This window comes from Microtus ochrogaster, unplaced genomic scaffold (genome assembly GCF_000317375.1).
Source record: "Microtus ochrogaster isolate Prairie Vole_2 unplaced genomic scaffold, MicOch1.0 UNK27, whole genome shotgun sequence".
Classification (NCBI taxonomy): domain Eukaryota; kingdom Metazoa; phylum Chordata; class Mammalia; order Rodentia; family Cricetidae; genus Microtus; species Microtus ochrogaster.
Genome location: NW_004949125.1, coordinates 3979957 through 3995092, shown reverse-complemented (window position 1 = coordinate 3995092; position 15136 = coordinate 3979957). Strand labels below are relative to the sequence as shown.

General features: G+C 44.5%; 2 protein-coding genes across 3 annotated transcripts in view; one reads left to right on the top strand and one right to left on the bottom strand.

The window, feature by feature from the left end:
• Positions 1-14621, top strand: part of Baiap2l1 (BAI1 associated protein 2 like 1) — a 99515-nt gene extending 84894 nt beyond the window's left edge. The window contains exons 9-14 of the mRNA XM_005368046.2: positions 447-594; positions 2803-3010; positions 3496-3573; positions 5399-5591; positions 12152-12189; positions 13027-14621. Of these exons, the coding sequence (XP_005368103.1) occupies positions 447-594; positions 2803-3010; positions 3496-3573; positions 5399-5591; positions 12152-12189; positions 13027-13102 (741 nt within the window). The 3' untranslated portion in view covers positions 13103-14621. The remainder of the gene's footprint in view (positions 1-446; positions 595-2802; positions 3011-3495; positions 3574-5398; positions 5592-12151; positions 12190-13026) is intronic.
• Positions 14622-14684: 63 nt separating this feature from the next.
• Bri3 (brain protein I3) overlaps positions 14685-15136 on the bottom strand; it is a 20466-nt gene continuing 20014 nt past the window's right edge. For both annotated transcript variants that reach the window (XM_005368045.2, XM_005368044.2), the window contains exon 3: positions 14685-15086. In XM_005368045.2, the coding sequence (XP_005368102.1) occupies positions 14954-15086 (133 nt within the window). In that variant the 3' untranslated portion in view covers positions 14685-14953. The remainder of the gene's footprint in view (positions 15087-15136) is intronic.

Below are 15136 nucleotides of genomic sequence, written 5' to 3'. Positions count from 1 at the left end.
AAAAAAAAAAAAAAAAATAGTGCAGACTTTGCTTGGGAATCTGGGTCAGGGCATACATGATACTCAATTGTTATTGAAGCTATGTGTTTAACAAATTAATATAACACATTCAAAATTCTTTCAAAAAATTGTTTTGAATGTAAACACCTGTAGCCAAGTAATGCTCAAAAGGGAGCCTATCTAGATGTGGTGGCTCACACTTGTAATTCCAGCACTTTGGAGGCAGAGACAGTCAGCTCTCCATGAGTTTGAGTACAGCCTGGTGAACACACAGAGTTCCAGACTAGCCAGGACTACATAGTAAGACTCTAAAATAATTTTTTTTAATTAATGATACTTTTCAAATAATTCACAACTAAGAGTGGGGGTTTCTGCCATATGATAAAAAGCAATCCTAGAAATTTGTATTGGCCTAATATTAGACTAATAAAGATTTGTTTCTACAGATTGGGAAAGATTATGACACTCTTTCTAAATATTCACCAAAGATGCCCCCTGCTCCTCCAATCAAAGCCTATACCAGCCCTTTGATTGATATGTTCAATAACCCTGCAACAGCTGCACAGAGTTCAGAAAAGATAAGCAACTCAGCAAGTAAGAGATTTAACTTGATTTCGTTTATGGAAACTTATTCAATTCTAATTAATTTTGAAATATTTGTTTTTATTTATGTGTATGTGTGGGATAGGAGTGTGTGCCACATGTGTGCTAATGCTCTTGGAGGCCAGGAAAGGGTGTTAGATCCCCTGGAGATGGAGTTGTGGGTGATTGTGAGGCCAGGAAAGGGTGTTAGGTCCCCTGGGGATGGAGTTGTGGGTGATTGTGAGGCCACTGAGTACAGATGCTAGAACTAAATCCAGGTCCTCTGCCAAAGCAGGAAGTACTTTTAACCTCTAAATTATCTCTCTAGCTCCCTTTTTACATTTTAAAAATAATTTGTCAAATTTTTTGATAACTGTACTGTGAAGGAAAGGTAGACACACAGGTATAATGAATACATACAGCCGTGGCTTTGAATAACCTACACCTCAAAGAAATAAGCTGGAGCTGAGAATGGACCTCCACAGTAGGACATTTGTCTAGCATGTGTGAAGGGGAGACCATGAGACATTTGATAAGTGATGTGTTTTTATCACACTAATTCTATCTACTGACAGAAGTCTACAGAGTAAATATACTGCTGAGAAGTGTTTTAGGTTTTTATTTTAATGAGAACTTTTCATTTTACTTTATACGCTCTTCTCATCACACAGAACCTAGGCAATTTTTTTCTTTTTTTTTTTTTTTTTTTTTTTTTACAAATAGGTGTTTTGCCATGGGTGTCGGGTGCCCTGGAACTGTAATTACTCAGTTCTGAGCTGCCATGTGGGTGCTGAGAGTTGAACCCAGGTACCTCTGGACATGCTCTTAACCACTAAGCCATCTCTCCTGCCCCAAAAAGTTTTTTTTTTTAAGATCTTTTTTTTTTTAAATCATGTGTGTCTGTGTGGGGATATATGCTCATGAGCACAGTGCTTATGGAGGCCAGAAGAGGGGTAGGATCTCTTGGAACTGGAGTAAGAGGCAGTTTGAGCTGCTTGCCATGGGTGCAAGGGACTTAATTCAGATTCTCTGCAAGTGCAGTATTTGTTCTTAACCGAGTCATCTCTCCAGTCTACGAAGTATTGTATTTAAAAATAAACAGGATAGACTATAATAATTTAGTTTCACACAATGTTCATATCTGATAACTCCCTCAGTACAAATCTAATGGCAGTCAGGCTGTGCCTGGAGAGAACCCACGGATTGTAGTCTTCAGTTGTTGGGGGGATGAGAGATTGAGACAAAGATTTCTATAAAGACAACCAGGATTGCTCAGCAAGGGAAATAATAACTTGTAGTTATTTGCTTTTGAAGAAAGTTAAAGTATATAGTTCATTCAAATAACTGGTTCTTTTTGGTAAAAGCCAAATGAAAATCCCTGGCAGATTTAGTGCTGAGATAATTAGAGACATGTTAAGAAATAGCAAAATTTGTGTTGTAATTGTTACAAAGATGCAATAATAAAGCAGGTATTTAAAATCCCCATGCCAATTTCCTATTTTCTGGGGTGGTACATACCAGCCTATGTTTAAGTTTAGAGACAGTAGTGGCATAGTGCCCAAGTATAGGTGCTTATAGACTCAGCTGCCCTCAATGGCTATAGCTGCCATTTGCCAGTTGTGAGCTGAACCAGTCTTGGAACTCTTTTGGGCTCAATTCCCTTGTCTGTCAGTATCAGCAGTCACAGAGCCTTCCTCTGGAGGCTGGCTAGTGGGGTATAGCATTGAGATTCTTGACATATTCTCAACCAAGGGAACTCAGCAGCTCACATGTATGCGCTCAGGTGAGAAGCCAGCACACCAGCATTTCCAACTCACTCCTTTTTCTTGTAGCACGAGAGAAAGGCAGTGGGTCTAAGCTGTTGCCTCAGCTGCCCCTGTGTTCCAAACTGAAAGAGCATGAAGTGCTGGCATTCACCAGTGAAAAAGTGGGCCTGGCTGCCACGGTTTAGGTGAAGCTGCATGCTGTGCTGGGCTTCTCTTCTTACAAGTGTTCTGGGCTGTAGGGCTCCTCTGACCTCTACAAAGGCCTCAAGGCTTGGGGCCTACCTGTTTCCTCCTCGTGGGCAATGTGAAAGGCCTGGAAATAGGCCAGAATTTATGTTTCCATAAAAGGATTGTGTGGGCACGATACAAAAACAAATGGTTTCCTGGGGTTACTCTTCGAACTTGCCTGCTGACATTCTCTGAATTATCTTCATTCCCATGCTCACTTCAACAGACACTTCAGAAGATCCCAGTTTACAAAGATCGGTTTCTGTTGCCACTGGACTGAACATGATGAAGAAGCAAAAAGTGAAGACCATCTTCCCTCATACTGCTGGCAATAACAAGACTTTACTTAGCTTTTCCCAGGGGGACGTTATCACACTGCTCATCCCTGATGAGAAGGACGGCTGGCTCTATGGAGAGCATGACACCACCAAAGCGTAAGTTAGCACGAACCTATCTGCACCAGGTTCAAATGGCCCTCACCTCAGAGAACCACTGTCGTTCCTGTAAACTGCAAGTTGTCTGTGGGTGTAGGAACCCTTTATTCTTCTTTATAGTTTGGGCAGCTGCTGTTATTACATCACAACCTAGTTTGTGCATGTATAGGTGAACTTATACAATAGATTATCAAATCATATTATATCACTGCTGACAAAAGGCATATTTTTATATTTATTTGTGTGCACATGCATGTGTGCTATACAGTGTAGAGGTAGGAGGACAACTTCCAGGAATCTGTTCTCTTCCTCCAGTGTGTGTGTGTGTGTGTGTGTGAGTGTGTGACCCGTAAAAGCTTCCATTTCATTCAGCCCATTTGTGAGTGGCTAGCCTACCCGAGCAGTCATCAGGATGTCCCTAAATATGAGTACTACTTATGTGCCTGCCTCAAGTATCACAGATGGGTCTTTTTCTTTACCTTTAGGAGGGGCTGGTTCCCATCATCATATACAAAGTTGCTGGAAGAAAATGTGAAGGAAGCAGTGTCTGTGCCTACACCAAGGTAGGGGACTATGGCCCAGCTCTCCGAGAATCTGAAATTTAGAGCTACAACCTAGATGTGCAGCCACGCTGGGATTAACCTTCAACACTTAATAGGAGCCAACTGCTTCTCCTCTGGTCCATGAGCTTCCCTGGCTGTCTGCTGTGACAAGGCCCAGCCACCAGCTCCTCAGCCCTCCCTGTCCTCACCAGATGCATTGCTACATCCACAGCACCCATCTGCTGTTTCTCATCAGCAGCCCTGACACTGTACAATGAATGCTCTACTACCTTGAGTTCTTGACCTGTGCTGTCTCTCCTCTGTGCATCCTTTCTCCATTCACCACATAGGCAATCGTGCTTCTCGGAATCCATCCTCAGTCCTCCTGTGTTCCCTGGGCTATTTCATCTACTTCTTTTTTTCCACATTTCATTTATTAATTTTTGTGGGAGAAGCAGCACATGTGTAGAAGTCAGAAGACAACCTGCAGGAGTCAGTTCTTTCCTTCCAGGATGTGGGCTCTAGGGCTCAGACTCAGGTTATCCAGCTTGGCACCATCCTCACTGATCAACTCACTAGCCATGTTTCATTTACCTTGATACTTGCAACTACACCAATGGACCTCCCTTATCACCTCCATGCTGATAAACCCCAATTTTTCAGTCTAGGTTGTGACAATTAAAAATAGGCATTTTTGAGCAGGAAAGATGGCTCAGTGCTTAAGAATGCATTCTACTGTTGTAGAGGACCCAAGTTTAGTTCTCAGTCAGGTGGCTCACAACTGATAAACATACATTTAAAATCTTAAAAAAAAAAAAAAGAAAGAAAGAAAAAAGAAAAAAGCCATCTTTTAGAGACAATCCCAAGTGCCTTAAATTCCTTACCACAGTGAATTCTCTCTACCCTGTGAGATAGGGCTCTACTTTAAAACTAAGGAAACTGAGGCACAGGAAAGTTTTAAGAACTGGCTCAAAGCCAGGCAGTGATGGCACATGCTTCCCTTTAATCCCAGATCTCTGTGAGTTCGAGGCCAGCCTGGTCTACAAGAGCTAGTTCCAGGACAGGCTCCAAAGCTACGGAGAAACTCTGTCTCGAAAAACAAAAAAAGAACTGGTTCAGGGACACACAGCTACGAGTACAGGACCAAAACTGAAACTCAGTCATAACTCATCCATACTGAAATGTGGCTATTTCTAGCTGGCTGCCCATGGACCCTCAGTAATAACATGTCCACGCTGAACTTTACCATAACTCCCTCGTGTATACTACTCTCCAGCCTCTGGACCCTCAGATGCCATGCTCAGCATCCTTCAGGCCCTTTCCGCATAAACCATCTCCATATGTTCCCCTCTAGCAGAGTCTAAAAATGCCATTGTACCAAGAAGGAAAAACTATCCTTTTAGGAAGTAAGAGTTGTCTTTTGAGACAGGGTCTCAATACCTAGCAAATGTATATAAGCATGCACACTTAATGCATATAAACCACTACGTTTGTATATAGTGCGATGCTGTAATTCCCTCTTCACTTTTTTTCCATGTGAATGGATGTTTTGATTTCATGTATGTCTGTGCATCATATGTGTGCACAGTGCCTCGAGAGGCTAGAAGAAGTTCCAGATCCCTGGAACTGGAGTTACAGATAGTTGTGATCCACCATGAGGAAGCTGGGGATCAAACTGGAGTCATCTGGAAGAACAGTCAGTGTTCTTAACTGCTGAGCTATCTCTCCAGCCCTGACACTTCCTTACTACGGTTAATAGTCTTGGCCATGGGATATTTGGATCACATGTTTGGGGTGCAAGTGGCATGACCTTATCTAACTTGGCTTCCTAACCTTTGGCTTTAAGCTCTGCACCAGTGAGAAGCATCAGTACTGTGGACCTGACTGAGAAGAGCAGTGTTACCATCCCAGATCCTGACTACCTGGAGTGCCTGAGCATGGGAGCCACTTCAAACAAGAGAGCAGATGCTCCCAAGACAGCTACTACTTCTACGTTCAAAGCCCCAGTGTCCAGACCAGATGCCACACCCACGTCTCCTGTGAGTGCTGACAAGAGACCCTAGCTCTGTTCATTGCTGATGGGGGATCAGAGCATGGGGTTCTCTTCTTCAAAGACACATGCTCTCCCCAACTCTCCAAGTCTAAGCCTGCTTTCTTGCCTTTTTATTTTATCTTGTGCAGGACAATTGAACTGTTTGTTTGCTGGGTCTTATTGGAACTTTCATGTCTTCTTGCTTTTGCCTTAGTCTTTTATTTTCAATCCTCTTCCTCTGCATTTTGTTCCTTTCCTGTTGTTTTCTGAAAAGGAGAGTGGCTAAGCTTTAAAATAGGGACTTTGTGCTGGCCAATGTGCAAACACTGTCTTTAATCCTTACCTGATCCTAAGAAGGAACGTGAAGGGTTTAGTCTCCTAGCCACCTCTTTGCCCTTGGCAACTGCAGTGGAGTGTCTACAGAGCACCTGGCACAGTGTGGGGTCTAGACAAACAGATGAGGGCCCTGCTCCTTTGGAACTAGGATCCTAGTGCTTGGAAGCAAATAAAAAACCCAAACAGGTTAAAAGCCATGCTGAGAATGAAAATAGGGAGAGGTACTAATGGATAGGGTGACATCTTGGATGGATGTGACAGGTTAAATTTGTTTAGTTCAGCACCACAAGATAGAGCCCTGAGAAAGGCAGAAAAAGAAGAATCATTCAGAATGGGGAGCTGGGCCTAGGCCTCCAGGGATTCCACTGAGAGCAGCATGCTGGGATGGCCTTCAAACTGCCTGGAGAGAGCTGGGCTTCAGTGAGTCTAGGTTGTAGGGGGCAAGACCTTCAGCCAGAGCTTGTTGAAAAGCAAAGGCAGCCTACTAGATGTAGTCCTGCATCTGAGAGTCAGCCCTTCTGTCCCAAATGCAGGGTACTTACAGGACAACAGGATCATGGGACAGTATATGTGGCTATGGTCTCTCTGAAGTGACATTAAGCTGTGACAGGAAAGAACCACTGTGCAGATGTTCCTGGAGATGTTTGTGAGGCAGAGAGCAGAAAGTTTAAACATTGTGTGCGATGTATATACACAGGGAATGGAGCTAGTGGGTGGTGACTGGACTTCCTCCTGATGTTCCTCTTCAGTGGAGGCAGAAGAGGAAAAGATGGAGAAAGGATAGCTGAGAGTCAGATGTATCCAGGCTAAGAGCTTGTACATCCTCAGTGTCCAGTGAGAAGACAAGGCAGGCGCTGACTTGGCCAGTGTGTCCTACCTAGGTTTCTGGTTGCTTACAAAATGGTGAAAGAGGATGATCATCAGCTGCTGTGGTGGGTCCAGGTATCAAGCAGGTTGACAAACTTAAGTGTGCAGAGTGAGTTCGTGTACACCACAGGAAAGCAGGAGGTGGGCCATACCATGCACCCATTAAAGCTGCTGGCAGTGATTGGAAATTGTCACTGTGCTTCTCAGCTGCTCAAGTTCAGTTGAGAAGTATGATCATGTGTAGAATCATGTGTAGCTTATTGATGGCATACATTCTGAGAAATGTATCTTTGGAAGTCTTACTGACTGCAAACTCAGGACATTATACAGTCTATCATCACAGGAGAGGCCTCAAGCATGACCAAATGCTTGGGGATTAACTGAGGTCATAGTACTGGAGTGGGAGGATTAGGGAGTCGGGGGTGTTTGTGAAGGCATGGCTATGGTTGCCGAGACTGTGATCCATACTGGCTAAGGAGGCTCCCTGGGATGTGAATGGGATGGAGTAGTAGCAGGTGTCTCTTTGAAAACAGCATGGAGAAAACTGGAAGGAGGCTGAGGAGTGCGTGGCAGAGAATAGGAAACAGCTAGACTCTCGGGAGGATGAGCAGCTGAAAGTGTGTGCACCGCTGCAGCACAGCCAGGTTGAACCAGAGCCTGCCCCGCTTGTGTTCACGACGTTTTCCTCACTGACCCTTCCCCAGTGTTCCTCTTGCAGCAGGTACAACTGAGTCCACGCCTCTTCTATCTACTGCTTGTCTTCCTGTTAGGTTTTACAGTTGTAGGATCCTTTCTGTAGAGCATGTGTGTATACTCCCCATTTCTCAGAAGGGGTGCAATTCCACAGTTCGTCCACAGCAAACACCAATTACAAGATAACTTTTGTTCAGCAGTACATGGTGCACAAGTGCGGATCTCCCAGCACCACTCAAATACAAAAGGATGAATTTGGTTTGGTTTTCTGAAAGCTAGAAAAATATTAAAGGAAATATGTATATTTCCAGGATATGATTAACACTCAATTATATTTATTTTTGATACAGATTTAAGTAAATATAGATACAAGGATGGATGATAGCTATGTTCACCTCCTCACCCAACCTGACACCCACACATAGTGGGATCACAACATTTCTCCTCCCGCAACCAATTGAGCGGCTGCTCCTGGACCCTGCTGTGAGCTGGCCTGGCTAGATACAATGGTGAAATGGGTTACAGGGCCGTGGGAAATGGAGGAATGGGGGAGGACAGAAGAATGACAGCTACTTCCTAGGTCTGCAGCGGATTGAGAAACAGAGCTGTGAAGTCTCTAGCTGTTTATCAGTACACGGAGGGGAAGGGAGCTGGGAGCTCTGACTGATAAGGCACATTCCACTTCTCCCGCTGTTTACCAAGGACCTGATAGGGTGCAGGATTGCCTTTCTGATCCAAAGGATAATGGAAAATACCAGCTAGTAAAAGTCAAGTCACTAGAAAATAATGGGAAGGTAGCTCGGTTGTTAGAGAGCTTGTGGACTGAATAAAGCTGTGGGTTCCATCTCCAGCATGGTTAGCCTGGGTTGCGGGAGGGGGTAGGGGCAGGCACTAGGCTTTCAAAATCCAAAGGTGGAAATACTTCAGAGTCTCCCTACCCAGGCTTAAATCCCACTAAGGATGCTTACTTTGCCTTCTCTTAAAACAGAGATGAACAGTAACCCCTACATAAATGCAAAGAGCTTCCCAGTTACAGGGTGAGATTAGATGATGGGTTTGTACTGTTTTTACCACTCACAGAAAGAACAGACACTTCTTGAATATTCCAAGATCCTATGCATACCACAGAGAGAACTGCCAATCTTCCACTGACACTGCCACCAACTCAAACCAGGAGTCCTAGGAGCACAGCTAGGGGAAGCAAAAGGACCCCTTCCATCAGCAACAGAGTAGTGCTGCTTCAAAGAGGGTATCTAAGGAGCAAGTGCAATGGCCATTTGGGGTTTGGGAGAAGCTTCCTGAATATACCCTGTTGAGATGTTCCTGGATTTTTGCGGTGGTGGTGATGTCCTGCATCACCTAACTTATGGCACATCTAGCTTAGCAAGCCAGCATACTGCAGAGTGCCTGAAGCTGCGTCTCAGCAGTAACTCCAGGATCCCACGGGAAGGGGCTGTAACACATATCACCAGTTCAGGAAAAAACTGTATCCCAAATTCACTGTAGTTTTCAGGCCACTGAAAGCAATCATGCCAAACAGCCTTAAGTCTGGACTTACTTGTCTATGTTTGATTTTCAAATAAACACTCTATTTTTTTATTTTCTCTGCTCCCTCATCCTCTACCCTCTCCCATGGTCCCCATGCTCCCAATTTACTCAGGAGATCTTGTCTTTTTCTACTTCCCATGTAGTTAGATCCATGTATGTCTCTCTTAGGGTCTTCATTGTTGTCTAGGTCTCTGGGATTGTGAATTGTAGACTGGTTTTTCTTTGCTTTATGTCTAAAAGCTACTTATGAGTGAATACATGTGATAATTGTCTTTCTGAGTCTGGGTTACCTCACTCAATATAAGTAAAACACTTTATTAAGGATACCATACACATGTGCATGAACACATAAGAATAACACATAGAATATACAACTTTTTTTCATTTTTTTAAAAACAGAGTCATAGGGGCTAGAGAGATGGCTCAGAGGTTAAGAGCACCGACTGCTCTTCCAGAGGTCCTGAGTTCAATTCCCAGCAACCACATGGTGGCTCACAACCATCTGTAATGAGATCTGGTGCCCTCTTTTGGCATGCGGGCATACATGGAGGCCGAACACTGTGTACATAATAAATAAATAAAACTTTAAAAACAGAGTCATAGAGTCCACACTAGCCTCAAACTTGTTGTGTAGCCAAGAATGACCTTTAATTTCCAATCCTCTTGCCTCCACAGTGCTGAGGTTACAACTTGGTGCCACCAAGGCCAGTTTTACAGTGCTAGTGGTGGCTCCCAGGGCCTAGTGCATGCTAGACAAACACTCTACCACCTGAACAGTATTCCTAGGGTAGGGGAACTGAGATATGATTTCATTATGTGGCCCAGGGTGGCCTTGAACTCTTCTCTCTTAGCTTTTCAAGTACTGGGCATATGGGTGCTAGATACCACACCTGTCCTTAAAATGAATTTTCTTGAAGTGATTTGTCCAATCAGCAACAGATTAACAACATTCTCAGATCCTCTGTGCATGCCCCACAGTTACTGTTTTTCCTCCAAGACCAGGATCCCCATGTCCTGGCACTGAGGTCTCATAGGGACAGAATGGATGAAAATCAAGAGCTATTCTGTTGGACTTTTGGGCATTTTTACTTGGGGCTATGAGAGGCCTGTCCAGAGTATGTTGGTGTCTGGGGCCACATGGACACACTTTACTTTCAAGGATTTGCTGTGCTTGTTTCTCTGACTTAGTGTGCTGAGTACTGAAGCATCCTGGCTCCTTAAAAGGCCACTGAACTGGTAGTTCTAGGAGGGCTAACCGCAGGCGATGTCAGGTAGAGAGCTTTCTGGTTTCCAGTCGAAGATATGATGCTGTCCTCCTCACAGTCACACAGGATAGGACAGTGTTTTGTCCAGGAGTGTCCAATGGGAAAGTTAGGTAGCCTGGCGCTGCAAGACTGCTCTTCTGGTCTGACTTGTGGGCGCCAAGAGGCCCCTTGCAGACCGGCTATTGTCTGGATTGCTGCTCCAGGCAGTCCAATCATGCCAGCAATTTGAGCAGGCAACTGGCAGGACCTCCTGATGCTCTTTAAAAAGAAATCATAAATTGGCTCTTAATCATCCCTATCATAAGAAGTTACATCAGAAATGACTGTCCAGAGGCCTGCTAAAGAAGCTGAGTGCCCTGCAGGAAGAAATCACTTTTACGCCACTTCAAGCCTGATTAAGATGTGCCAAGCCAGGCAGTCGCTTTGTGCTTGTGATGAGTATACACTGAGTCCTGAGCTAGATGACTGTGCTAGGGGAGCCCAGGGGCTGAGGTCACAGCCCATGGCCTGCAGCCTGCCCCTGCCTGATAGAATATCCACTCACTATGAAAGCAATGCTGCCCTGCAGGAGGCCTGGCTCAGGACCTCAGCCTCAGAACTCACATTAGAAAATGAGTTGTTTGCTTTGAACCTACATGTGCCCAGGACTGCCTGGGAAGCTTTCTAGGCACTTAAGACAGCTCTGGTGCTTAAGATGATATTCTACTGCCCTCTGCTGGGCAGTGCCCGGCCAGTGCTCTCTTAGAGGAACGACAGGAAATTTGAGACTGCAAGATTTTTAGAATTCTGGAAAAGAGGTACAGACCCACCAATTCCCCAGTCAACACCCTAAAGATGTATTGGAGGGAGGTGGTATCTGTGACCTGCTGTGAAGCTCAGAGCCACATATCTGCAGGATTTGGACAGGTCCTCAATTTAGAATCCCCCACCCTTGTCTCTCTGCTTCCCTGGGATAGAGCTAAATTAAGTGTGTTACAAAGCCACACCCCAGGTTGTCAGATGGCCAGCTCTAGCAGTTAGCATCAGTCTCCCAAACCAAATTTGCTATTACTTTCATGTTATCATTGAGGATTCCACTCCAAAAATAAAGGCATGGGGCAGGGGAGGCGAGTGGAGGGGGAGCCTACAGTCACTAATACCATACTATAGCTTGGGTCTGAAACACATCTGTGTTTTCCTTTCATGCCACAGTGCTGTTACTCAGTTTAATTTGATATAATTTGGTAAGATCTGAGTTCCTGTGAGCATTCAGGATGTTCCATGCTGACCTATGTGAGCACTGCTGCCATTCTTCAAGGCACTGCTTTATTCCACCTTCTGACACATAAAAGGCCCTTGACAATCTAAAACATTTTCTCTTCTTCACTTCTTTGGAAATAATTTAGACATCAGGAAATGCTTTTAAACATGAATAACTTTAAAGATTTACTTTTATTTGCCTACATGTATGTTTGAACACGAGTACAAATTCAAGATGTCAGATGCCCTGGAGGTGCAGGTGCATGTGAGCATTTGTATAGAGACTGGGAACTGACCTCAGGTCCTCCACAAGAACAGCATCCATCAAGCCGGGTGGTGGTGGCGCATGCCTTTAATCCCAGCAATGGGGGGGGGGGGCAGAGGCAGGCGGATCTCTGTGAGTTTGAGGCCAGCCTGGTCTACAAGATCTAGTTCCAGGACAGGCTCCAAAGCCACAGAGAAACCCTGTCTCGGGGGGAAAAAAAAGGAACAGCATCCTTCACTGATAACTATCTCCAGCTCCAATGGGGGCTTTAAATCTAACTTTGCATGTCTTTATCAGTGGGTCTTATAAAAATGTTCCAATTTCAATCCTTCCATAATCTCTTGTCTTTTCCAGAGTGATGCAAATGGGACTGCAAAGCCACCATTCCTCAGGTATGTATAACCTAGTCATGAAGTCAGTATTGTCCCCCAAAGGCCCTTCATGGGGATGGAGGAAACTGGCTCTAGACAGTGGGGTGTAGAGCAACATGGTTCAGCTCTAACCCAAGGCAGGTGGCCTATTCCACACGGCTCCTTCATCAGACTCTTGTGTGACCTGCTCTCTAGCTCGGCATAGTAAACCGTCAGATACCTATGTATTCAAGTCCAGGATTTGAATGTAGTGGGAAGATGGCTCAACGAGTAGAGTCCTTGCTACATAAGCATAAAAAGGACCTGAGTTCCTTACTAGACCTGGACGGAGGTGGGTGGTCCTTGGACTTCCCACAGGGCAGGGAACCCTGATTGCTCTTCAGGCTGACAAGGGAGGGGGACTTGATGGGGGAACGGGAGGGAAATGGGAGGCGGTGGCTGGGAGGAGGCAGAAATCTTTAATAAATAAATAAATAAATAAATAATAAATTAAAAAAGCCACAGAGAGAGCACAGCTCCACTGATGCCTGTACATCTAGTCCCCAGAATAAACTGCTGTTGTTTTAAACTAAAAAAAAGGGGGGGGGGGCTGAGTTCAAATCCCCAACACACAGTAAACACATGTAACCACAGCACCATAGAGGAAGACAGGCAGATTCTGGGTACTCGATACCAACCCATAAAACAGCGAATTCCGGTCTCAAAATAGAAAGTGGAGTATGATAAAACACCTAATAATGACATTGGCCTGCACAAGTGAGCACTACTGTTGTGTGCATACACCCCCATATACATAACATCTAATTCCTGTTCTGAAGCAGTACTTAGATTCTGTCTTCCTCCTTTCATCCCCTATAGTGGAGAGAACCCCTTCGCTACTGTGAAACTCCGGCCAACAGTGACAAATGACCGATCAGCACCAATCATTCGATGAAGATGGAAAGAATCCTGCTAGTCCCTCTACCTGAGTTCTCACCTGCAAGATGATAGGTTGCTAAACGGGTGCAGGCACTGTAGAAGTTTCAGAGGGTGTGCCTGATTTCAATGAACCCCACTTGAGCAAATCAATTTTCTCAGTTTAAGAGAACTGGATTTATACTTTTTGTCTTTAAGGTAAATGAGTAGCTTAGTGAACAGATCAATCATTTGAAATATTTCCTTCCTTTTCTATTCAAAAAGCAGTAAATTTGGTTCAAGTTCTTTTAATTTTTATTTTTAAGAAAATAGCCAGAATAAGGGATAGTCTTATCTATGCTTTTGTGCCTGGCTTTCTGTAGCTGAATGCAAAAAGACCAGAGTTTTATTTTATAAAGCCTGTGCTTTTAAGTAGCATTATGATGCTCATCTAAGGAAAATATGTAAGTTTGCATCAGAGTGCAAATATAGTAAGCAATATAAATTATAAAGCTATATTAAATATAATTTTTAAATGACCTAATTTTAACCTTTTTGATTAAACAAATGTGTAACAATTGAGAATTCCAATCTCAATTGACAGGCATTGCTGCAGAATGCTGAGACAGTCTACCCACCTCATTGGCACTTATAAAATTATCTCCAGAAGCTACTAAGTTCAGTGGTTAACAGCAAGGGTCTGTGCACATCTCTAAAGCTTGGTGACACATCTGAGGGTCAAGTTTCTCCATTTTTCAATCAGGTACTGGCCTGTAAATGGCACTTGTGAAGCCTGGTGAATGGTGGTCAGGAGGGCCAGGGCACTATTGCAGCCTGACACTGTCTCACACTCAAGACTTCTAGCTGAGACCAACAGTTCAGGTCACTGCACAGAGTCCAGGATCAGAGTCTATCCCTACCTGCCCAAGACGTAGACCTATTCTGGAATGGCAACTAAAATCCACATCCAGGCAAGTCACTATGGACAGGAGCTTGCTGCTTACCAGATTCTTGAATCTCATATAAATCATTTTTCCCAAGCTGGAAATTGGGTTTGTGTATATATGAAACTTCAGTCTTTCCAGCTAGGCCAAGCAGTGCCCGGCTCACATGGAAGGACAAACCTGCTGGCCCCCATGAAGGGCAAGTGGTTGGGCCTGCCCATGTCAACACCCTCCCTAGATCACAAAGTGAGGGTCATGCCCTGTGGTATCTCTGTGTTAGGCAGGTATCCCAGCCTGATGGGGAAAAGGCCAGATTTCAAACACAGTCCCTATGATCAACACTTAAGTAAAGGTTAAGGTAGAAAGCCCTGTGTTTTCACCAATAGAGAACAAGCCAAGTGTGGCTTTTGGATATTTAAAGAAGGGAGTGCACTGAGAACTCACACCCTTCCTCCGAGGTGTGCTCTCCCTCACAGGGTCACTTACCTTGGGACTCACGCCCCAGCTCTGCAAACAGCAAGGGGATATGGTTTCATGCTGATAATAAAGGAGAGTCTGAAACACATGTTCTGAGCCATAAGTGATACCTTAGGACTAGAAGATAGCCACGGGTGGCCTTTGCAAGTGTGAAGAGGGGCAGTGTGTAAAATCACTGGGCAAGCAGAGCAAGCTACACAATGGTATGAATCTCATTTATTTAAAACAGTATCTCTCACCATTCTCAAATTGAAGACTGCAAAAAATAGAAGCAGTGCTTTCTTGAGTTATCCTTAACCTCGGGAGCAGTTTGCTGCCTTCTTCCACCTCTGTGAGTCAGCACAAATGCCAAGTCTATCCCACCACACTTTACAAAACAGTCCTGAAGCTTAATCAAATAAAACTATTGTACACAACATTTACATTAGAAAAGATAGCTGAATGTAGGAAAACTGGGTGTGTTGTTCCCTTTAAGTAAAGACTGCTCCACAGTTGGGGCATCTTCGCTTCCTCAATGCAAAGCAGCAGATGAACCCAAAAGGAAACAGGACAATGGCCAAAAAGATGCCCAGGCAGGTGAAGCAGTACTCCAGGACACCAACCCTGCAGAGAGAAGCACCAAGTTAGCCTGATAACCCATGGGACGTCCCCCC